General features: G+C 53.3%; 6 protein-coding genes across 6 annotated transcripts; 5 read left to right on the top strand and 1 right to left on the bottom strand.

Moving 5' to 3' along the window:
- Nucleotides 1-614: 614 nt before the first annotated feature.
- J4E90_006332 (uncharacterized protein) lies at nt 615-1740 on the top strand (the record flags this gene model as incomplete). Its single annotated transcript, XM_051435879.1, has 2 exons — nt 615-621; nt 701-1740. The coding sequence occupies 2 exons, from the start codon at nt 615-617 to the stop codon at nt 1738-1740; spliced, it is 1047 nt and encodes a 348-aa protein (XP_051290737.1).
- Nucleotides 1741-7038: 5298 nt separating this feature from the next.
- Nucleotides 7039-8043, bottom strand: SEC13 (GTPase-activating protein S13; the record flags this gene model as incomplete). Its single annotated transcript, XM_051435878.1, has 3 exons — nt 7039-7321; nt 7377-7826; nt 7883-8043. The coding sequence occupies 3 exons, from the start codon at nt 8041-8043 to the stop codon at nt 7039-7041; spliced, it is 894 nt and encodes a 297-aa protein (XP_051290736.1).
- A 482-nt stretch (nt 8044-8525) lies between these two features.
- J4E90_006330 (uncharacterized protein) lies at nt 8526-9360 on the top strand (the record flags this gene model as incomplete). The annotated part of the gene is made up of 2 exons (XM_051435877.1): nt 8526-8800; nt 8850-9360. The coding sequence occupies 2 exons, from the start codon at nt 8526-8528 to the stop codon at nt 9358-9360; spliced, it is 786 nt and encodes a 261-aa protein (XP_051290735.1).
- Nucleotides 9361-10383: 1023 nt separating this feature from the next.
- Nucleotides 10384-13654, top strand: J4E90_006329 (uncharacterized protein; the record flags this gene model as incomplete). Its single annotated transcript, XM_051435876.1, has 3 exons — nt 10384-10742; nt 10816-13512; nt 13564-13654. The coding sequence occupies 3 exons, from the start codon at nt 10384-10386 to the stop codon at nt 13652-13654; spliced, it is 3147 nt and encodes a 1048-aa protein (XP_051290734.1).
- A 1383-nt stretch (nt 13655-15037) lies between these two features.
- On the top strand, nt 15038-17134 carry COT1 (Cobalt uptake protein cot1; the record flags this gene model as incomplete). Its single annotated transcript, XM_051435875.1, has 5 exons — nt 15038-15651; nt 15698-15941; nt 15995-16251; nt 16298-16777; nt 16837-17134. 5 exons carry the CDS (start codon nt 15038-15040, stop codon nt 17132-17134), a joined length of 1893 nt encoding a protein of 630 aa, XP_051290733.1.
- Nucleotides 17135-19428: 2294 nt separating this feature from the next.
- J4E90_006327 (uncharacterized protein) lies at nt 19429-22038 on the top strand (the record flags this gene model as incomplete). The annotated part of the gene is made up of 2 exons (XM_051435874.1): nt 19429-19432; nt 19502-22038. The coding sequence occupies 2 exons, from the start codon at nt 19429-19431 to the stop codon at nt 22036-22038; spliced, it is 2541 nt and encodes an 846-aa protein (XP_051290732.1).
- Nucleotides 22039-24304: the final 2266 nt, after the last annotated feature.

The raw sequence follows: 24304 nt of genomic DNA, 5'->3' as shown, positions 1-24304 counted from the left end.
TCGGGCATGTGCAGTCTTCATCAAGAACTCACAGTCACAGCGCTGGCGCAACGATGGCGCGCGCTAATTCGCCGGGAGACGTTGAATACTTACCTTCACCTCCCAGCATCAAGTATATAATCTCCAACCTTTGTCTCATTGTGAAGCTATTGTACATTACGTATTACTAAGGCTGTTGTGTTATGACTCTACAACGCCCTCACGGTCCTTACCATCGCGCCTACTAAAGACTCTCGTTATTCTTCCTACACAACTCATCGCAAATACGAGCACGACATTCATACCAACTACGCAACTCTACGAGACCTTCATTTTACTCTTCCAAGAACTACTTGCGACAAGTCTTTGACAAGACATCTCTCGATTCCAGACATCCGAACCAACATTTCGACTTATACGGTACATCCCTCAGCTGGTCTAGGAAACACCATGTCTTTCAAGTCGACCCTTTACGCCGCAGCGGCCATGCTAGCCATGGCGCCGCTCTCTGCAAACGCACACATGATTCTCAAGAGTCCCGTGCCATACGGCAATCCCAACAATTCACCTCTCGACGCTAGCGGTTCCGACTTTCCCTGCAAAGCCGTACCATATACGGTGAACACTATGAACGAATGGAAAGTCGGTTCATCCCAGACTCTTGCATTCACTGGTACGGCCGTCCATGGTGGAGGCTCATGCCAGATCAGCGTCACCACAGACAAGGAGCCTACAAAGGACTCCGTGTGGAAAGTCATCTACTCCATTGAGGGTGGCTGCCCTGTCTCTGCAGAAGCCAACCTGGACGAATTCGGTCCCAGCCTCGACAATACCTTCAAGTTCGATATCCCCCCAGAGCTTCCTAACGGCGTCATGACAACAGCGTGGACGTGGTTCAACAAGATCGGAAACCGCGAGATGTACATGAACTGTGCGCCAGTCACGATCTCTGGCGGTGCTGACGATACAACCGCATTTGATGCTCTCCCCGACATGGCAGTCGCAAACATCCCAGTCCCGCAGTCTTGCGGTACGACAAAAGAGAGCAGTGATTTCACGTTCCAGAACCCAGGAAAGTACGTGAAATCTGTCGGAAAAGGCCCTTTCGCGGATCTTTGCACTGGCGCAACTTCGCAGCCCAGCACCGGCGGTGCTGATGCTGGTGGTGGCAGCGGCAATGCCGACCCTGGTGCTCCAGCCGCCAGTCCTCCAGCTGCTAGTCCTTCCCCGGACTCAGGGGCCTACCAACCTGCTGCTACGCCTCCATCTGCCGCGAGCCCAGCTCCAGTAAGCCCCCCTCCCGCTCCACCAGCTGCTCCATCTGGCACCAAGTCCGCCTGCTCACCCAAGCCCAAGCCTGCCGAGTCCACCCTCCGCACACTCGTGACGGTCACGGCACCAATGCCAACAAACACCGATGGCATCTTCCCACCTGGCCCAGCAGCCGGCACGGGCACAGCCCCCGCCGCGGCTCCAGCGCCACAACCAACCAGCCAGTCTCCAGCAGCATCACCCGTCGCGCCTCTAAGACCAACACCATCCGGCTCACCCACCTCACCCGCACCCGCAAATCCAGGTTCAGACAAAGAGGCCTGCTCCCCCGACGGCGCTGTCGTTTGTTCGTCCGACGGTACGAAGTTCGGTCTCTGCGACCACGGCAAGGTCATTATGATCCCCGTGGCTGAAGGCGCAAAGTGTGAAAACGGAGCCATTGCGAAACGCGGTGATTACTCGCATCGTAATCAGCGCACTGCTATCTAGTTTGAGACACTGGGTATCTGTGAAGATGGTGTTCGTTTTGTATATACTTGTGTCAGCCGGTTCTGCCTTTTAGTATGTTTTTTTTTTCGATTTCTCTACGGGGGATGGTTGGAAGCTTTGGCTTCGATTCGTTCCTGACCTCGCTTGTTGGCTTCGCTGTCGTATAACAGAGGAGTGTCCTTTCGCTTTTTCGCTGAGCCGATTGAAGAGGGGTTTTGTATGTAGATTTGCATATCATGTAATAGTACTATTACTATAAACCCAACACCCCTTCTCTTCCCGCTTCAATCGTGAACTAGTACTCCACATACTCAGCTTCTAAGGTCCACCAACAGCATAAGGAGTGAACTTATAACACCCACCCACGTCAGCATCGCCAGCGATCCTCCAAAAGGTTCCACAGTCATAACTCGTCGTACCTCTCGCAGCCACACAAGACAAAGGGCATGTTCCATCGGCGTTATTGTACGTGACCTGGCAAACCGTTTCCTGCAGCCCAGCATCATTTCTTCCGAAAAGGACATAGGCTTCAGTTGCCCCGACATTCGGGTTGGTCTTGCCGACAGAGCCAGCATATGGCCCATTGAGGACTTGTAGCTTGTTGTTGTCTACCGTGGTAAACTGCAGGACGGGCGAGAGACCAGCCTCGTTTCCGGTGGTGTTGGGGATGTAGACGCTGGCGTCCGCGATGGGGTTTCCGCTGTTGTCGCCGCCGATGGCGTAGACGGTGAAGGTGGGGATCGCGATGACTTGTTGGGTGCCTGTGATGATGGTTGTGCGCTCGGTCACTGTGGAGGTCTCGGTCGCGGTATTCGTCATAGTGTTTGTGACTGTCGCGGTGTCGGTGTTGGTTGCGGTTGCAAGGATAGTCAGGGGTACCTGTTGGAGGAGGTGTTGGTTAGCAATGAATGATGTGGGTTGGTAGAGTTGCTAGCGACTTACTGTGACTGAAGTTGTGATGGTGGTGGGAAGGCTCAAAGTTGTCGTGGTAGTCGTGCTAGAGGTAGGCACCGCAAGACATTTGCATGCTGAAGAGAGAGCTTGGCCTTCGATGTAGTTGTTGAAGCATGAGGGCTTCTTTGGGGGAACATAAGCGCCCCGCTTCTGTACAGCTCCTGGGGATGCGCATGCAGTGATTGAAGAGTATGCGACTGTGTTGATGGTTTCGGTTGTTGTCGTCGTCTCGGTGATCGTGGCAGACGCCGTTGCGGTGGCAGTATCAGTTGCCGTAATTGTGTTGGTTGCATCGGTAGTCGTGGTCGATCCCGAAGTGATCGTTGCAGTTGCCGTAATGGTCCTGTTTGTTGTGAGCGAAAGATCATGCCGATGGAGATGGACGTCGCGTCAACTTACGCAGTGAAAGAAGTCATGGTTGAAGTCTTTGTGACTACCGGGATCTTGAGGTAAGAAGAACAGAAGCTCGTGGCTTGGGGCTGTTGCTTTGCAACAGTGACAAGACCACCAACAATGTCGCAGAACAACTGCGCAACGATCTTGCCAGCAGGCTCAGGAGCTGCATTTCGAGGGACGGATAGGGCACCAGTGGGAATGGCGAGGCCCAGGGCAAGTCCAGCTACGTTGTTGAAGCGCATGATGAAAATGGACAAGTGTTGGAGGCTCGATCGACAGAGGAGATGCTGCAAAATGTGCTCTGGTGAAAACAACAAGACGCTGCCCGACGGCGTCTTATATACATCTTGTACGACAAGATTATTCTCTCCTCGCCCTCTCGTGGCGCTCTAGAACTCAGTCCCTTCGGCATCTTGAGGTCGGTGGAAGCGACGCTATCGGTATGTTGCAGTGCAAAAATGAGGAGCTGAACTCTAGCTGCACGGTCTCGACAGCCACCTTTCTCCTCTTCTTCCTCGTCAAGTTAGAACTTCAAGCCACAAAGGTTTGTTCGTGGCCAGAAGCAGGAAAACCTGAGTTGTAGGACGACGGTGAAGAGTTGTTCAGCCAGCCTCCGATGAGTCTCTAGCTCTGAAGAGAACCCTGCTCTCGCTGGATCTGGAAGCATATCTGCAGAGCCTCTAGGCGATGTCGGATTCCAAGTCCCCGTGAGTAAGTACGCCTGGGAATGCTCGACCTGGTAAGCCTGGAGGCGTTTCTTGTGGCCTGGACAGGCATAGCTTAATCCAATCCTGGGGAAGGACGCCTATCTAGAACGCTCTATCTGGCCATGATCAACGAAGAAGCCTGACAGCCCTGGAATCTGACCTATGATGTTGCGATTGGATCTTGAACCTTTTGAACCTCTTGGCACGAAATAGTACTAGCGGGGTCGCTTCGCCTGGCGCGGTTTGAGTGTTTCTTCAATCTGGGGATAAAGCCACGCTAAGAAACGGACCGAAGCTTATTTTACCCTTTACCAGCTCGCCCGCATTGTTTGTCTTGAATCTTCCCCGGAGAATTCCAGCGCCCACATTGTGCTCTAGATCTCGGAGCTCCCGTCATGCCAGGGTCGAAGGGAAGCACATGACTTGAGGTCTGCAGTTGAAGGCCTCGAATTTGCTCTATCGTCAAGGGCGCCCCTGCCATGACCCTTGCCTGATCAACTGCCTGCCGTTCGGAAGCATGCAATCCGTGCTGTGCTATCCGTCTTCAGCGTGGGAAGCGGAGTACACTCCTACGATGCCGAATACCTGGGTTGGATCGTCCTATCTTCGCACGCCTTGCGGTGATCATAGGTAGATCTGACGAAGTAATATCTGAGTTGTAGACCAGAACCTTCGCACGAACCGCGTCGTGATCGGAGTGAGGTATGACGAAGTACCCTGCGGATGGTAGTTTAGGAGATCTGCAGTCTCCAAGCGAGATGTGATCTTTCAGCACCCAAGCGGACGACCGCCCGCTGTCGGGCTCTGGTTGCGCAATACAGACAAGTCCGTGCCTTTGGCTCACCTCACGGCTTCGAAGTCTCATGGTCGTCAGCAGATCGTGCGTCGGTGAAGAGACAGACAAGCAGTCTTGAGCCATTGTGAAGAAGCCTAGTCGTGCCACTGCGGCGTGGTAGAAGCTGTGATGCTGAAAATGCTGTGAACCGACGTAGGGCTTGCTCTGGAACCGAATGTTGCAGAATCTCTCCCATCCCGACGCGTTGGGTTGTGACCAGCTTTTTGGTGAAATATGTCGCTTACCGCGGCGATCGCATCCCGTTCGGACGAAACCTTCCGGGTCGCTTCTTCTGGCTTCCGCGCTCGAACCTGGAAATCTTTCTCGCGATCAACTTTGGTCGTGTATGTTAGGGCTTGAAATTTCAGTGACGGTGGTCTGCGGGGCGCTCTAGTAGTTGGCCTTTCGCCAACGTTGACATGCTCGACGTGGACCTTGTTGCTTTCATCTCGGACGAGAAACGAGGAAAGAAGGCGCCATTCACCTCATCTCCAGGCTCCTCTAGCCTGCGGTCCCCCACTACTCCTCAGCAGCATAATTCCCACACCCACCGCCATAGCACCCAGAAAAGCCCACTGCGGAACAACGATGTCCGTATCCCTCCGCTGATACCTCCGGGCTTTCTCGGCGTACATCTTCTTCCTCAGTGCACGCTCTTCTTCATCCACTTCAACATCTTTCGTCTTCCTTTCCTTCATCTGTTCCCCAACCAGGCCGTCGCCCTTCTTTCTTTGTACGTCCTTCAGATAATCCCGAATAACGGGGTCGTCCTCTTCACTCAGATCCACAAACTCTCTCTCTTTCATCTCCACACCTTGGTCAAGTGGACTTGCTACATTGAGGCCACCCACAATCCCCTCTTTTGCTGTTAACCTTTTCTTTTCGACAAGTATATCATCCGGTAGCCACTCTTTCAGGGTATCTTCGGGTAACGACCGAAAGACAAGACACATCCACATCTCCAATACATTCATCATGAGGTCCGGGTGATCCATGCCCGGCACTGCATTGCCATATCCACCCGAAGGAAGCACGGCTAGTACACCGAAAACGTTGTAGATACTCCACTCCAGGGCATAATAATGTAGACTCGGATGATCTCTTCTATACCTAAAATTCAGGTGCTGCGCCACTCTCACTCGTAGATTACTACTCTGGCCCACATAAATCCTCAATCTTTTGTCGACGCCTAAGATACCGTTGAGGTAGATGGCCCGGCCTTCATGACGCAGATCCCCGCCGAGATGCTTGAGGGCGTCGAGAGAGAGACGGGAGGAGAGGAGATGCCAGATTTGAGGACGGATCAGGGAGTAGATTGATTGAGTGAGAGTAGGAATGCTGTGGTGAGAGGTCCAAGGGGCGTATTTGTGGTAAGGGTGGGGTTTGTCGTTATCGTTGAAGGAGGCTGGAAGCTGAGAGAGGTGTGTGAGAAGGCGTGTGAGTATTGCTCGCGCTTCGAGTTGCACCGGAGTGAAGACCGTCTGGCTGGCACGATTAGATAGTGTTGGTGTTGTCGGTGTGCTTGACATCGCGGCAGCTGGAGGCATTTGACGACGTGATGGTGTTGAAGGAAGAGGAGAGGAAGCCGGTTCCTGGTAAACTTCTGCTGTCGCCATGATTTATATCTCTTTCCAAGGTTTGTAAAACGATACTTGTTGGTCGCGATTGGATGAGGTTTGTGAGGAGTTAGGCAGCTGTCCTGTAGAAGGCTAGCGTCAAGGCACCAATGTCCAGGTGCGACGAAGCTTGGAAGACAGACACAAGCTCAGTACGAGACAGCCGCAGCGGAAATCGTCCCTTACAGAAGATGACGAACTATATCAGGATGCGCAATGTAGTTGTGAGGTGGAATAGCGTAGATATGTAGGTCTAGATGTCAGCTCCACCTGGGCGATGAGGCTGAAGCTAGCGCCCTTCGCACATGCCGTATCGGGCATCTTCTGAGAAAAGCGTCGATAACGGCATCTCTCGAGCATAACGCCTTAACCACTCGGCCATGACGAATCGCATGCAGGGCCCTGTGTTCCTGTCGTAGTTATTCGCCAGCTCTCGAATAGGCTCTTGTGGCTTGATATGACCAAGGCTTCTGACCGTCTTGCAGTCATTTTACGTATTGAGTGAGGCCATTGGAAGAAGCTTGATGAAATTCACGTAAAGCGTTGGCAAGGCTGTGATTGTTACAATCGATTAAAGGCTACGCTCACGCTACACCCATGCGTCACTATGCCCTCGTGCTATGCTCTTACATCAATATTGTTCGTAGGTGAATTGGTAACACCCATATTCAGTACACCACGGCCCGTCGTCTTCATATGGTGGCCACTGGTCGGCCCTGAATTTGAGGCCGAGACGTACGGGGTATTGCAAGAAAGTCCCAGGCTCTGCTTTGTCTTTTATAGAGATGTTCTACTCCTCGATCGTCTTGACGCATTCCCATCCGCCGCTGAGCCTCTCCTTCCATAGACTGACCCTGTTGTCGCCGGTGCTGACTGCGAGCGCATTGCCGCTCAGACTCCAGCTCACGCGCCACGCGGCAGCGTCGACGTCAAGCTGGGTGCGCTTCCACTCGCGTAGATCTGATGATGTCCAGATAATGACAGTCTTGTCCTGGGATGCGGAGGCGATGTACGATTTGGAGAGAACGGTAGGGGACCACGCGACGTCGCGTACCCAATCTGCATGACCGCCACTAGTGTATGATGTTAGCCAATGTCCCATACCGTCGATCCGCGATCATGACTTACAGCGGAGTCGCATTCCAGCTGCCGCTCTCGGGGCTGAACTCCCAAATCTTGACCTGGCAGTCGGTTCCGCCGGTGACTAGCCTCTTCGCAGCACCTGCCTGGTTTCCGCTTGCGCTGATGACCTGTCCCGGCGCATAGGCAGGTGCCCAAGAAACACTGTTGACGCCGTTACCGTGAGCAGGGAAGGTCTGATGTGTCCAGTTGTTGTCCTTGAATTCGAGCACCGAGACGTTGCCGTCGGATGACGCGCAGGCAAGGAGGCAGCCTGCCTCGTGAGGAGCCCATGCAACCATGTTGACCGACTGTGTGTGTAGGGCGACCTCGTATATCTTCTGCCAGCTACCGGACTGTTCGCGCCAGATGAGGACCTTGCCGTCATACGAGGAGGAGGCGAGGATGTTTCCGTATTTGGGGTGTGCCCATGCTACGCTCCAAACGGCGCCCTCATGTCTGTGAACGTCAGCGTCGAGTTCCGCAGGAGCATGACTTCTTCGGGATTGACCTACCCTCTCAGGGTCTCAACTAGTGTGTGCTTCTCGCCCTCAACCTCGAAGATCTTGATGGTCTTGTCCGAAGAACACGTCGCGAGCCGCCTGCCATAGTAATCCAGTACGGCGTCATGCTGTACCTCGTTAGAATCGGTCGGGGGTGGGTCGATGCCGCCCATTGCGCTGGCTGGTGGTGTTGAATGTACGAATGTGGGGTGAAGATAGAGGCGGATGTGTATAGAGAACGTACAATCATGTCATCGTGGCCGGAGTTCGCTATAACGTTGGCCTACAGCGGCAGTCGCAAGTTAGCGGACATGATCAGGTTGGGCGCGTTGGTGGGGAAGTGCTTGCCATTTTTGTTGTAGATCAGCTGCGATAGATGGTGGTGAGTGAAATGGAGGTCGAGGCGGTATTTGAAGGCGGCGAGAGGATTGTGTAGGCAGAAGTATGAGCAGGCGCGTCCAGACGTGTCCACAGCTACACAGTGCCCCAAAGTTGGTTGATGCTGCTGTGGCCTCAATGCAGGGGTCTTGATGAGATAAGATTAGATCGAATCCCAATGACGCGCTAGCACACGCAACACCACCCGTGGACCTACCCAGGTACTATGTAAGCATCACATGCAACCACTACCTCCACTCACCACCCATTACTCATCATGGCCTATTCTTCTCCGCGCCACTCGCAAAACTTCTACCAGTACGATGCATCAACCCCTCCACCGCCCCCACCAAAGCCAGGACGGTCAAGTGATGATGCGACTCCATCACAGGGACCTCCATTACCCCCACCCCCGCCAGGTCAATCATCGTATTCGGGAGATCAACAACAGAGTTCGTATTCACAACAGCAGTACTCGCAGACAGGTCCCGAGCAACCGACAGTCCAACCGCCGGACGATGGCTGGCTGCCTGATGTGCTCAAGGACAAACCGTATGCCAACCCTGCAGCCTTGCTAAGCCAACTACTAAGGTACGAGTAGGACCAAAGACTTGCATCATGTGCTTCAGACGCCAGAACTGCAAAATGCTATAATTCACAATCCTGAGACAACACATCCATCATTACCTGCATCAATTGCGCCCTTGCAGGCGCTGCTCGCACAGAATGTAGGGTTGGCAGAGTCACTCAAACAGCTGGAAGCACATGTCCAGCACCAACGAGATAGTACACAGTCGCGTTTGTTATCACTCAAGGCTTTGGAGCGTCAGTGGAAGGCAAAGCAGGCTGAGCAAGATGAGGCACTGCGAGAGTTCAGTCCGCCAGCACTCTATCAAAGGCTGAGTGCTTCAGTAGGCGAGCAAGAGGCGTTATGTCGGGGACTGGAAGAAAGCTTCCTCGAAGGCGAAGGTTTCGGTGGTGGGGATGCCGTGGCTAGCGACCGCGAAGTGACGGACTTTGTGAGGCGCTTGAGGGAGGGCCGAAAGATCGCCTACCTTCGAGGAGAGCGCAAGGAGCGGTGGGATGAAGGCCGTGTCGGTGGCTGGCGATGAGCGCTCCACCTTGAAGTAATTATAAATACTAATATCAGACCACGCACGCAATGTCGCAGTATGTGTGGAGATGTCAAATTGCCATAGCATGATAGTCATGCGGCGTCGGCAGTCGGGAGCATGCCTGAGAGTCAAGGCATCAGCACATGCGATTCAGGCGGCGAGATATGCAGCCGGCTGTGAATCTAAGATTGCATCTCAGGGGCCTCGTCACCTCCATAAGAAGGATCCTCGCCGTTAGCATAGGCCGAGAGGCTGGACTGGTCGTCATGAGTCGTCGTCGTGAGCACTGTCGTCGTTCGCGGCAGGCGAATATCAGCCACATCCCAGTACAGCTGCCCCTTAGCGTGCTGGCTTCCTCATTTGGATACATCCGTGGTTGTCGGAAAATTGCGCGATGCCAAAATAAAGGTCGCATGCAATCCACTGCAAGCCACCCGTTGCGGGTGTCACATGGCAGGGTTGCAGTCGCTATGCACATGGTGACGGCTGGGATCGAGTCTTGGTGGTTCAGCGCCTCATGGAGTGTTTCACGTCGCAGGCAAAGGCGCCTCCGCACGTCACCTGGGCAGCGGGCGTCAACGTCAACTCGACCGGAGCGCGCGACTCTGAGATGTCAACACCCACTTTGCAATTGAGCGTATCCCCGAATCACACTCCGCAACCCACTCCCCAGGACGACAGACGAGGCGCCCTCTTGAGCCTCCCCTTAGTCCGCGGCGTCCATTGGCTGGGTAAAAAGTGTACCTGCAGCCATCCTAACCCTAAAAAGCCCCCTGGCGCGGCTCGCTCCACCTCGAGCAGCGCGAACCGCCCATCACGGTCAGGTAGAGCGCCCGAATCGACCAATTCGAGCGCTGCGATCGGCTCAGAGGCCCCTGGGCGCCCCCTTCGCCGGCAGCTGTACCTGGCGAGCTAGGCGGGTCCCCTTTACGAAGAAGCGACTTTTGGCAGACTCTCCACCTCCCTCTGCGCCCATCATTTGTGCACGCCATGTCTATCGCGGGGGGATAATACGAGAATATGCAAGCCGTCCAAGCGTCCCCCGAGGGCGCACATGCTCCCAACGCCTTTGCCTCGCCGCCTCGCCAAAAGGGCTCGTCCTTGGCCTCGATTGCCATCTCGTCCTTTGCTGCTTTTCGGTCCCAGTCCTCGCAACCTGTGCCTGTCGCCGTCCTCCAGTCCCCGGTCCGCAGAAAGCCCCTTCCCGCGAATTCCCCCGTAGTTGGTCGCTTTACTGTCGATCAACAATCTAACCTCCCATCTGCTGCTGCACCTGATAAGAGCGTTGATCTCGCTGCTCAAAGAGGACGCGTCCCCGACACCGTGCTGTCGCCGCCAGTCACTGACGAAGACCTCTTCCTGCCCCGGAACCTCGACGAGTAAGTGCCGACACGCGCTTTCCTTTTTCACCGCGCCTTCCTTTCATCGACACTTCGCTAACAACACCACCAGCAACCCACATGGAAGGACCCCTCTGACGGCAACCGCACCCCGCCAATTCTCCGAACGTGATCGTGGGAGCTCGCTCTTCGTCGCAACGCGAGAACCCCCGACCGCCCCAACCGCACCGTCTGCCGCGCGGCATGATCGATCGGCCAGCGGCATCCAACTCCAACGACAGAGCAAGACCGAGGCGCCGAAGGCCTTTGGCATCCGGGGAGCACACGCCCGATCCCCTACCATGCCGAACATGCCAGTGTACAACAACACATCGCAACCGCCGCCAGACCTCAAACTCGACTTGAACGGTGTCACGGAAGATTTCATGGACGACTACAACTACGGTCCCGAGGACCCTTCACTGACACGCCAAAACACAAAGCCCAAATCACCCAGTGGAGGAGGATTCACCTCTTTCTTTGGTTGGAACTCGCGTCCCCAAAACGAGCCCGCATCGCCAGCCACCGCCTTCTCAGAACACTCATCACCCGACTCTCCACGCTACAGACAACCTGGCATGGGCTCGAAGTCAAAACCCAACGGCCTAGACATCCCTGCCGCCAATTCGCTCGGCTCGTACTTTACTGTTCCCGGAACTCCACTTCTATCGTCATCGCCCCAGATGAACGCTCACGTGGAAGAGTTGGAGCGCGAGTTGCGCGAGGTCAGCTCCGAGCTCGCTGCCTCGATACAAAGAGAGATGGAGCTAGAAGACGAGGTTGAGCGGTGGAAGGCAGAGAGTTCCACTGCCATGTCTGACAATCGTAGGACTAGCGACTACTACTCAGATTCTGGCACAAGCTCTATCCGCTTTCCGATCAGCGATCCCGAGAGCAAGCTCGAAGAGGTGGAGATGCAACGAAGGAAGGCAGAACAGGCGCGTGCAACAATAAAAATGCAAATGGCAGAACGCCTGCAAGATGAGCTACGACGTCGAAGAGATCTAGAGGAGCAAGTGCAACAACTCGAAGACCAGGTTGGCGATAAGTCAAGGGCAGGCTCAGTCGTTGAGACACCCAAAGTCAAAGAGCTCTCCATGTCTCTCGAGGATGCGAAGAGGCGCTTGGCTGAAGAAAGGCAGGTCAAGGAGAACTTTGAAGACCTCCTCACAGCACTCCGCGACGAACTGGAGAAGCATCGCAACGAAGCCGACAACTTGCGCGACGAAGTGGTACCGCAACTCCGCGCGCGGCTTGAAGTGCTCGAAGGAGATGCCGCCGACACAGAAAAGCTCGTGTACGAAACTACTCGTATGCAACAGGAGATCCAACAACTTAAATCAGAGAACGAGTCGCTTGTGAAGCAAAGGATGATGCAACAACAAGCACCACAACAGTCCCGGGTCCAGTCTATCCAAGAGGAAGGAGACCTTGGTCCTCTACCCAATTTGCGAGTTGGTTTAACCCGCTCGAACTCGCTAGCCCGCAGCTCCGCTGGCCTCAACTCGAAACGAGGCTCATTATCACGTTCTAATTCCGTCAAGGACAGATCGGGTGATGTATCACCAGTCGGTGCACCGACAGTCAGCAACCCTATGAAGGAGCTGGAAGAGCAACGAGATGCACTCCACAAGGCATTGAAACACATCTTGCAACGGCAAGAGCTGCAGCAGAAGGAATTCGCGCGCCGCATCAAAGAGGTAGAGGCTGAGAGGGACGCTGCTCTGAACCTCACTCCTCGCCGGACTGCGTTCCACAAAGAGGTTACAGTCCTCAGACAGGAAGTCAACTCTCTACGCCGCCGAGCCGACGAAGCACTTGAACAGAAGTGGCAATGCGAGAAGGGTCTTGGTGGACTGCGAATGGACCTTGATCGTGCACAGCAAGAAACTGGTTCCCTTCGCGAGCTGCTTAGAGAACACGACATCTCGATACCCGAGATCCGGATAGAAAACGAACCTTTGGCCTTGGACAAGGCCTACAACGAGCTACGAACTACTCATGCCCTCTCGCTTGCTCGCGTTAAGCAACTTGAGTCGAGCGACGGAGATGCACTCGGCGCTGCCGGTGCCGAAGCTGAACGAACTCTGGACCTTTTGAAACAGAGCATTTCCGATGCAGAGGCAGAGCGCGATTATGCGCAGAACGAAGCCGAGCAGTACCGCAAACAGGCTCGTGCCCTTCAACAGTCCGAGATCGAACACTTGGGCAGAGAACAAGAGCTCAGCAAGGAGCTGTTCGCTGCAGCCACCCGCATGGACGAGCTCTCTGCTAAGATCCAGCAGCAACTCACTGCCAACAGCGCTCTGCGCAAACGTCTTACTGACGCGATCATGCGCGGAGAACAGGACCAACGCAGGTCAACAGAGCAAATCATCCAGCTGGAGAAGAGGCTCAAGGCAGCAGAAGACAAGGTCATGCTCGCCCAACAGTCTTCAGAAGACGCTGTCGCGCGCCACGAAGACGAGGTTCAGGCTATCAAGGAGAGCCACACCAACCACCTGCGCCGTGTCAAGTCCGGACTCCTCAGTCCTTCGGCGTTCTCCCCCAGGCTTCCATCGTCCCCTGTCTTCTCACAACGGTCTCCTCGTCTCGACGTGACTTCAAGCGGACCCGCCATGAGCCTAGCTGAAGCCACCAAGACGGAGTCGCTTGAGAAGCGCGTAGAGGAGCTCGAGAGGGCGCTTCGCGATGCCGATCACGAGATGGAGGAAGTCGTTGGCCGCATGAACACTGCTCAGATGGAGGTTGCTGACCTGCAATTCGAGAGGTACGTCAATCTAACACAACGCATAACGAGTGTGTACTAACATGTTTTTAGGGACGAGGCTATGAGGCAGACACGAAAACTGCAAGCCGAGATCGTCGCCGAGCGCGAAAAGGTCAAGGCTCTAATGGCCACGACCGCATAATGATCGTACCGACACCCGCTGGACTCAACAGCTATACATAATACCTTCTCTTCGACAAACTCCTCGATACCACCATATCGTCTTTGGGACATCCTTTTTACATCTTCGGCGTTTTACCCAGCTCCCGCATTTACATGGGCCTCACGATCCTACGCATACTACCCTTTACTTTCACCCTTCAATATTGTCTTAGTATACTTTTCCGGTCCCCAACCGACCGGAACACACTTTTGTTTGACAGGACAACGCTTTTTTTGTCGTCAATGTTCTATACCCGTCGATGGTTACAGCGTTTTCTCAGCGCTACACAAACCTTTGCATGGCGGACTTTGTTGAGATCTCGGGGGCTTCTGCCTGCTCGTTCTTTTTGGATTGCGCATGTAACCCTCGCTTAGCGAATTGCGATGGTAATTGTACTGTAATGGTATAATGGATGATGGTTGGACGTGTTACATCACTTGCGAACTATTGAATGACAACGTGCTTGTACCTCTGAATTTGTTACCCGATGTTGCACCGTTGTGCTTTTCGTCGCTTAACCACGCTGCTTCCTCGTGTGGCTGCCTTTGTTTTGTGTGACGTGCGCCTCTTTGGGCTGGAGGCTCGCTATCGATAGCTTGATGATAGGTTCGTTATTGCGAGTCCCGGGGTACAGCAACGGCGTGACAGGCTGTCGGATCTGTACCGTTCTGACCCGTTTCGGACAGGCGGCACAAGCAAGGTGGATGGTTAACACGGGCGAGCACATGCTTCAACTCGGCCGGGTGTGTCTGAGACGCAGGAAGGCGTTGGCATAAGGGAGGCGGAGGGGCGGTGGAGGAAGTATCATGTTGACTAAACTGCAAGAACATCGTTTACCCAGGTATGTATCGAGATGCATTCCTAACTTGCGCTCCTCCGGATCGTCTGAAACGTAAGTTGGGTTGATGGCACAGTTCCCCAAGGTGGGTGGGGGAGGTGGAGGGGAGGCGGAGGGGCGGTGGAGGCCTCATGTTCACTATGCAATGCGATACCATCTACCTAGATATGTAGGAATATCGAGATGCATTCCCAACTTGCGCTCCTCCGAGTCCGTCTGAAACATGAGTTGGGTTGCTGGCACAGTTCCCCGCCCGGTGGTCCCAGCTCGCCCTAAAGTTGTTATCCCTGACCGAGCTACTGCGGCACTCCCCAGCACCTCCCTCTCCTTGCCAGCGCCGCACTGAAGAATCCTCTGCAGTCGCCGTGGACCGCTAAGACGCCCGTAAGAGAGCGGCATTGTCACTGTTCCTAATCCAGCCGTCTCCACCGCCCAGACTCAGACTTGGTGTTCTCCGCTACTTGACACCCAACATCCACCACGACTACACCGACTTCCCCTCCGAAGCGATTGCGGCCGCCACGATGAACAACAACCAGCAAGGCAACCGCCTGCAGCTCAACTTTGGCTTCGGCGGCGGTGACCGAAACAACCAGCAGTACCAGCAGGAAGTCGGCAGAGCATTCCCGACAACACCTTCGACGTTCCCGCAACCTGTATACCCCAACCAGGCCGGCCAGCAGGAAGTCTGGGGCGCCCAGCAGCAGCAACAGGGCAATGGCTACAATGGGGGCGGAGGCTACTTCATGAACCCCTACCAGCAGGCACAATACCAAGGGCAGCAGGGTAACCTCCAGGCGCCAGGCAGCCAGCGCTTCGACCAGAGCGCCAATGGTCTCGCCCAACAACTGTCGCACCAACACCTTGGGGGCAGCGGTCGCTCTGGAAGCCCCTATGGCCGACAAGCCTCCCCGAACCCTGGACGTCCTCGCACCGCAGACAACAGAGGAGGCTATGGCTACGGAAGCCAGGGTGGCAGCTCGGGGCCTCGACAGCCCTCGCTGTACGATGAAGAGGCGCCGCAACGAAACCCCACCAAGTACACGGAGAATGTAGACAAGCAGGCCATGGTATCCAAGAGTCTCATCAATACATTCTTCAAGGACAGTGTACAGCGGGCTCGCGACCGAAACCAAAGGTGGGATTTCCGGACGTTTAGTTGAGCACTACTGACCTTGCTACAGAGCTCTCGAACTTGATGCCCTTATGAAAGAGACCTCCATCTCCGACAGCCGAAAACGGTCCAAGGAGGACAGCATGCGCCGTGCCGAAGTTGAATACCTACGTTTCTTACGGACAAAGGAGAAGCCCGAAAACTTCTCGACACTGAAGATTATCGGCAAGGGTGCGTTCGGAGAGGTCAAGCTGGTGCAACGGCGCAACGACGGCAAGATCTACGCGCTCAAGTCGCTTGTGAAGCAGGAGATGGTAGGCAGTTCCCGTTCGATACCCACCTGCAGCATTAAGCTCACACGCCACAGTTCAAGAAAGACCAGTTGGCCCACGTACGGTCAGAACGTGACATTCTCGCCGAATCCGACAGTCCATGGGTTGTCAAGCTGCACACGACCTTCCAGGACAACACTTTCCTCTACATGCTTATGGAGTTCTTGCCAGGTGGTGACTTGATGACGATGCTGATTAAGTACGAAATCTTCACTGAGGACATTACACGATTCTACATGGCCGAGATCACGCTTGCGATAGAGGCCGTCCACAAGCTTGGTTTCATACACCGGTATGTGTTTAGTAGTTGCGAGAAGACGAAATTCTAACTTTCCCAGTGACATCAAGCCCGACAACATCCTTCTCGACCGAGGCGGCCACATCAAGTTGACAGATTTCGGTCTGTCGACAGGCTTCCACAAGGAGCACGACGCCAACTACTACAAGAAGCTGCTCGCTGGCGGCGCACACAAGTCGAACCGCGACAACCGACAATCAATGAACCTAGACCAGATTCAACTGACTGTCAGCAACCGTACCCAAATCAACACATGGCGTAAGTCTCGTCGACAGCTCGCCTACTCGACCGTCGGTACACCCGACTACATTGCGCCGGAGATCTTCAGTGGTCAAGGTTACGACTACAGCTGCGATTGGTGGTCGGTGGGCACAATCATGTTCGAGTGTCTGATCGGCTGGCCGCCGTTCTGCGCTGAGGAGCCACACGACACGTACCGCAAGATTGTCGACTGGCCGCGTAACCTGCACTTCCCTCCCGACCAGCAACTCGGCGCGGAAGCTGAGGACTTTGTCCGACGGTAAGCGCCTCTATCCCACACGATCTTCCCAATCATGCCACTAACTAACATTTGTTCAGGCTCATCTGTGACGCCGAACACCGCCTCGGTCGCATCGGCGGCGCCAACGAAATCAAACAGCACCCCTTCTTCCGCGGCGTCTCCTGGGACGGTCTCCGCCGTATCCGCGCGCCCTTTGAACCCAAACTGCAGTCCAACATTGATACTCAATACTTCCCCATCGATGAAATTGACCAGAATGATACCTCGGCTGCTCACAGGGCGCAGGCCGCACAGGCAAACGAAGACGAGTATGCAACGAGCCTGCCCTTTATTGGGTACACGTATAAGCGTTTTGACGCGTTCCGCGGGTCGTAGATTGGTATTCTGCTGGAAGGGTTGATGAAGGAAGGAAGGGAGGTGTTAAGGAAAGGGTGGTCCGGAAATCTGGGGTCGAGAACTTTCGCTTTCCGTCTGTCTGTCTCGAAGCCGTTCCCTTTTGATAGCATGAAGCCTGAATGGGAAGGAAAGTGTTCTGGCTGGTACCACTATCACATCATGTCATAACCATATACTACATAAATCTTTGCGCACAGCGTGTGAATGGAGTAATGGCTCGTAAAGGTTTTCTTGATCCTCTGTTTACTAGGGCTGAAGTGAAGGTCACGTCAAAGAAAGAAGTATGAAGCGTGTGGTAATAGTCATGGTGGCTGATGTGCTTGTGATGGTTGAAGTTTGGGAATTGCTGCTGTTACTCCATACCGCATTCGACTTGCGACTAAATACCCTGATCAAACTCCTGTACTAATGCCTTCTGAAATATCACGTTCACATATCCCCTCTCGCTCATGTTCCTCCGTGTGCAAATGTCGCTGTCATATGTGAACTATCCCGTCGCGGGTTCTCCTACTCCCGTATACGCCTGTCATCCGTGCAGAGATATCGCCAGACTTTTCTCGTGTCACCGCTTCGCCGTTCTGCCGTGTGGTGTTGTTTCGCTGAAAGAGTTGGGGACGTGCGCGTTCATCGGGCTTCGAATTGGACCATACTGGATGTTGTGTTAGTGAAGTTGTTCGTGTAAGATCTGCTGTCCGCCTCTCGTCTTTGTGCTACAACACGCCTGACGCCTTCATGCCGCCTCTTGCCTCCTCTTTCCCGCCCTTCTCCTCCCCATCCGACGTGCGCTCGGTCGCGCGCATTCTCTCATCCTTCCTGCTACTCTCTCTCTTCTCCCCACAACATATCGCCTGCCCTCCTCCTGCCCTTTATTTCCATCCTCTCAATGCAGCATCTCACTTACCGGTTCGTCCTCTGCTTATAAAGCACACGATGCCCACAGTTCCTGCACCGAATCGGCTCTCCGCGCTTCAGCGGCACGTCCATGTCGCAGTCGCCGCATTTGTAGTGCACAGTGCGCGCCGTTGCGTCGATTTGGCTGACGGTTGCTGGGTCGGTGGTTTGCTGGGGGTTGTAGGCGGTGGACATTTTGGCGGTGGTGTTGGCGGGAAAGAGATCTGGGTGGTAGGAAGGGGGTTGACGGTGAGGTGGAGTGGTATGGAAGAAGGTGTGGTGTGAGGGTTGGAGGCAGAAATGTTTAGGTTGCGATGATGGGTTGCGCCGAAAACCGAGGGTCGCGGTGGCACGTGCTGCGGGCTTATCGATAGTGCATTTCATTCTTGATCGAGACGCGTCCATGACCAGCCACCACTCTCTCCAGCATGGATCAAGGCTGAACCGCTGGCATGCTTCCGACTGTCACTATATCGAACCGAGACACACCTTGTGGATCGTATCGCAGAGAGTACTCCCTTGGTGGCCTCAATTATCCGGGTCTTCACGCTGTCTACCCACGGCTCCTTGAATTCAGACCTTCGCACACGCATACCCCTTCATCTTCTCCATTCCTAGGTCGACAGTATGACTCGTGAGCACAGCAAAAGAAAAGGCACGAGGATGTGGTTACCCCGCCTGGATGTGGAGGCTAATCAGCGCCTCCTCCATGCGGCTGAGGGCTGAATGATGCAGGACTGGCCTCAACCGAACTAAGGTGGTGACTACTTCCGCAGCATATATCTTCACGCCCTCAATCACGATTTATGGGAACATTCAGCGATCTCTCGGATTCTCAACCCCACTCCAAACACTCGTAGCCTCGCGCTCTCTGCCACCACGCGTGTCCCGTCTTTCCATGGCACCATGGCTCTCAACTTTGCCGCCGCGGCTCCTCTGAAGCCGGAGATTCGACTGGGTAAAGCTCTCAAAGATTTTGAAGCTAGCCTTTCCGATGGACAAAAGCTCACATTTCAGACCCGGCGGACGCAGACAGTGAAGTCTCCTCCGAGCACCAAGGATGTTATGCGAATCACCGCAGAGATCAACTCTTCGCGAAAAGTGGGAGAGCGTTGTTTTGGACCTCGGTTTTCCAAGTTTCTCCATGGAGCGCAAGAGTTTGCTGCTATTGGTGATGTGGTCGTAGGCAGTTCCCAGAATGTCGCCGCGTGTGGTGTATGGACAGTGATACGGATGACCTTACTGGTACGTGTGCGTCTTGTACATCGATGTTGTTTGCGGATTCGGATTCTGATTCGTTGTCGAGGCCTGAGAACCCATTCCTCAGTACTTCTTGCATTACAGAGATCAATCTAACCGCTTGATGACTTTAGGCGGCTACTATGCGTTCGGAGTACATCGAACGTTTGTCTTCCCTTCTTATGGAAGCTGGCCATTCGACCCAACAGCACTCAGATTTGGCAGCGCTGTACCCTCGCTCAAAGACCCTGCAAACCAACATCATCGAGTTCTTTATTGTTGTAGTACAGATATGTCTTCGTTTCCATCGGTATACCCAGAAATCCGGGCCGGCCAAGTTCGTATCTTCGCTCAATGACAGCGATATCGAAGAACTGCGATCAAGTCTTATAGCCTGGTCAAAATCGATTCAAGAAGAGATCACGACCCTTGTCGCACAAACGGTAGAAACAGAAGCTAAGAGTAATTCGGCCTTCCGAGCACTGATGAGCTCCAGCTTTAAAAGAGCTTCTGAACGGCAAAGGCAGATTGCTCTTCGAAAGATTCGGAATCGCTGTTCAACCTACGACTACGAGACCCCGTGGAGACAGATCCGCAAAGCTGGGAACACCTGCCTGTACAAGGAGTTACCTCAGTACAACCAGTGGATAGAGGCACCAGCCTCAAAGACCTTGATTCTGGTTGAGAAACTTGGATATGGAAAATCTGTCACGCTTGCGAACATTGTGGATGATCTTAACTTGCGCATCGATCCCAAGGCTTGCGGACTCGCATACTTCTTCTGCCGACACGATATTCCTCAAAGCAAACAGGCAGAAACGATCATGGGCGCACTCCTACGCCAGATTATCAGCCCACTCGAACATCTCCTCGATGAATCTCAGGTTATGAATCTATATAACCTTCCTCAGCCACTTGGTCTAATGCGTCACGTTGTTCCTTCTGGATATGTCTTGTATATCATAGTTGACGGTCTGGATGTATGTTCTCCCTCAGAACGAAAGACGGTCACAGAGCAATTGGAGCTTATGGCGACGCATTTCAACGTACATATCTGCATTTCTCGCCGCCTGGAACCTGATACCAAGCTGCAGACTATCGCTAAAGACTTCTCGAAAGCCACTATTACCCGGCTTCCCAATAACGATTCGGATATCGAGACGTACGTCGAAGCGCAATTAGAGGCTGCTTTATTGGAAAAGAAGTTGGTTTTGGGTGAGCCCGCTATCATTCTTGAGATCACGAATGCGCTATTGGACGGCTCGCAACATATGTTTCTCTGGGTTGCTCTTCAGATCCAGTCGCTTTGCATAATGCAAACCGATCACGACATTCGAAAAGCGCTCGTCAAATTGCCCAAAGATCTTTCAGAGATCTACAGCCAAATACTACAGCAAGCAAAGTGTCTTGAGCGGCCACTACGAGCAGATATCTTCAAGCTCATATTGGTTGCGAGACGGCCACTCACGCTTCTCGAAATGCGAGAAGCACTGAGCGTCACCCCAGGCAATACTACATGGGATCCCTCTAAGCTTCTCAACAGTATAGATCCGGCACTTGCAACCTGCGGGTGCCTTATCACCGTCGACGAAGAGGAACATACTATACGTACAGTCCATCCGAGTGTGAACCAATTTCTGCTCCAAGACACTCTTACCACCCCAGAAACGGTTCGCGGTATCAAGATTACAATGGAGGACGCGCAGTCACTGATGTCATCGATCATTATCACATACCTCGGTTACGGCATCTTTGGCACGGAACTTGCTGTCCGCCCGCCTGTGCTCAACGTAGGATCAGTACCAGACGATGTCATCGAGTCTACGATGGGTACAAACAAAAATACTCTGGCTACGGCCTTGAAGCTGCTGCGGTCAAGAAAGCAGAGCAACTTCGATGCTTCTAATGCTTTCGCTCAAAACATTAAGTCGCCTAGCCCACCAAACAGGGACGACTTCCTCTTCCAACATTACGCAAAGTCATACGCTCTACAACATCTTTCAGACCTCCCTGCTGTATCATGCGATGCTTCAGAGAATCTGTTGCGAATGGTGAAAAGTGGCGCAATGATAGTCAAATCCATTGAGGAGGCAATCGGACTACTTTGGCTCATGCTCCGACCGCCTGGAAGATCAGACGTTTTCGAGCTTCTTACACATATAGACTTCAGTGCAGTTGAAGTCTTGCACTCTTCAACCGGTCCCAATCTGGTCCATTTGTTCAGCAAGCTGTTCCAGTCAGCCATAGTCAATGGTCATACGCAGGCGATCAAGTACCTGGTGGATTTGTATGATCCACTTATCAGCAAATCTCCCGATTCTGTGCAGCCACTCCCAAATCTTGCTTTCCCCGCACTCAGGGATTTCTACCATCATCATGGAACGAATTCAAGTCAGTATTCCGATGCGCCTGCAATAGTGTTCTTTGGAATTACTCCCATAACTTATGCTATTGAGACCTTCCAAGACGACTCTTTGGATCTTCTTTTGAGCTACGGTTTCCTTGATTTCCATGTTGCCGATGAGCTTATTCCTGTTAGCGTTGCCATTAATATCGGGAACCATAGAGCCTTGGAACTATTGCTCTCTGCACACCGCGAGGCGGAGAAACCGTTGACACTAAAGACTGCGCAGATGGGAATCAGAATTGCCACCGAACTGGGAAAGGACGACTCCATCTTGTTGCTTCAAAACTATATCAGAACGATGTATCCGAACGCTGCTAATCACGACAGCATGACAAAGTTCTCGTGATCATGAACAGTTCCTGTGAACGAGACGCGATGGGCAGGCGTTTGATCTCTTGGGTTGAGACCGTGGGATCTAAGTATCGAAAACACTCCATAAAGTCATCTGAAGTTATACAAAGCGGGTTTGAGTCTTGATGGGATTTTTTGGAACACCAATAATTGGCCGGAGTAGAAAGGACCTACGACTAGCGATGCTATGGTACATCTTAGTGTGCAGTCATAGTTTAGCGATAAGCAGCTGCTTCACCTTATCTTACGTCAATGCGTTTGCTCTGTTGCCTTTACTTCCACGAATAGTTAGTCGTCACTACGACTTTCAGAGACACCTAGCCTTCGACACCCAATCTTTACCTCTACACACTCCAGTCGCTCGTTGCTTCCAACCACCACCTGCTTCTCATAATGGCGCCGGCATCATCCACGACTTCGCTTCTAGAGTCGCTCAAAGCCATCGAAATCCTCAAAGGCCTGATCCTTGGTACCGGTCCCTACCTCTTATATGATGCGCCTTCACTGACATACCACGTAGACCATGCCCGCGCCATCTACGGTCATTCGTATCCTACTTCCCACCACACCTTCTCGGTCATCACCTGCGTTATGGAATGGGGCACAATGCGGGCCCCAGACAACAATTACTTCGCTGAAGTCATTGTCTATACCACGCCTGATTCATTAGTGGAATGGAAGCTTTTGATCACGGGTGAAGAATCAGAATCGGACCTGGAGGCTATGAAGAGCTTGTACTTCACGGTACAACGGCAGGTCGGTGAAATCTCAGGTGAGAGAAAAGGTACGATGATTTGAGATTCCGCTAATCATATCTAGGCGAAATGAATGTTGGTGATGTCTGGAACGACGCGGTAGCTAAGGAGATAGAGGCGGAGAAAGAGAACGCTGCATGAGTTTCGTGACTATCGTGACCACGAATGGCGAGCCATTCATCATTGGGTCGAACGCTTGACAATAGTTAGCGGGCGCAAAGGAGGACACGCGCGGTCAGTAGAAGTAACGGGTCTTCTGCAGTAGCCAAAGACGGATCTTCGCTTACGTCGAGTTCCATCGTTTTCTTCGTGTTTATCTCCATGGGACCAGAATTCTGGTCGGCCGCAAATACACTGTGCGTGCCGAAAGGCGCCCGCCTGATGCGCGTCATTTGAGCTTGGCGCACACGCAATAGGAAATACTAAATTGAGAGTGAAGGTGACTCCGAAAAGGTTGTCTTGGCGCAAACATATTTGACAGATTTTGCTCTCCCCTCTTAGACTTCTACACTCGACTTCAAATCTGAACGCAGCACCAGTAAAGATGACTCCAGAACAAGAGAAGCAGGCCCAGGCGCAGTACGAAGAGAACCTCAAGGCCGCCATCATCTGTATGTACTAGCACTGTCACCTCCGTTTACATCGCTAACATGTTGCAAAGCCCACGCCCGCGTTATCTTTGGCCTCGAGTACTCCTTGACCGACGTCGTCAGTAGCGAGGTTCCACAAGGCTTCGTCTCCCACGTCATCCATTACCCCAAGATAAAGCCGTACAACCAAGCCGGTCGAGTCGTAACCGGCGGGTCCAAGAGACTTTTGTCTTCTAAAACATGCTCCGGGGTACCAGAAACCTACGAAAACCTACTGCAGTTTCTTCGTTCTAGGATGGCCGCTACGATGAGTACTTAGGTAAGTAGGGGAGAGGGTGAAGATACAAGGACTGGGGGGCTAACAGCGAGTAGAGGAGTAGAGGGACAAGGACAGCAGCGGGCAGTGAGATGCGATGGACTTAGCGACTGGGGCTTATGGCTGCCATGGGACGGTCAAGACTTGGAGAACAGCTGTTAACGCGGTGATTCGAGACGGCTGTCTGTGCCGACGACAGGCTCTCCACGTGTTTCACGCCAACCTAGAAAAAGGCTGAATAGCCCGGAGTCTACATTAACGTTAGCTGAATTACTTAGTAAGTTCTTGCTCTAATGTAGCCTGCACACCTGCTTAGTTTCTTTCTTATATAAGGTGGTTTAGTCTTGCATTTGCTGTTTGCGGTCACGTCATCAGAGCTTAGCAAATGCGGAACAACCCTACTCAAGTAAAGGAGAAGAGAAGAGCGCAAAGCGTCTTGGCGTACGTACTCTAAGACAAACTCTTCACTTCTAGCTCTCTACTCACACGCTTCCGCGCTTTTACGCTCTTACTCGAACCCTAAACTCCACACCCAAATACAAGTTCCCACGCGCCGACAGCAAACATGTATTCCTCGGCACTAGAAGAAGAGGCGCTAAA

The sequence above is a fragment of the Alternaria incomplexa genome (genome assembly GCF_024043165.1).
Source record: "Alternaria incomplexa strain BMP 0042 chromosome Unknown scaffold_8, whole genome shotgun sequence".
Lineage (NCBI taxonomy): Eukaryota > Fungi > Ascomycota > Dothideomycetes > Pleosporales > Pleosporaceae > Alternaria > Alternaria incomplexa.
Note: the sequence above shows the minus strand (reverse complement) of the source record. Positions and strands in the feature narration are given on the sequence as shown.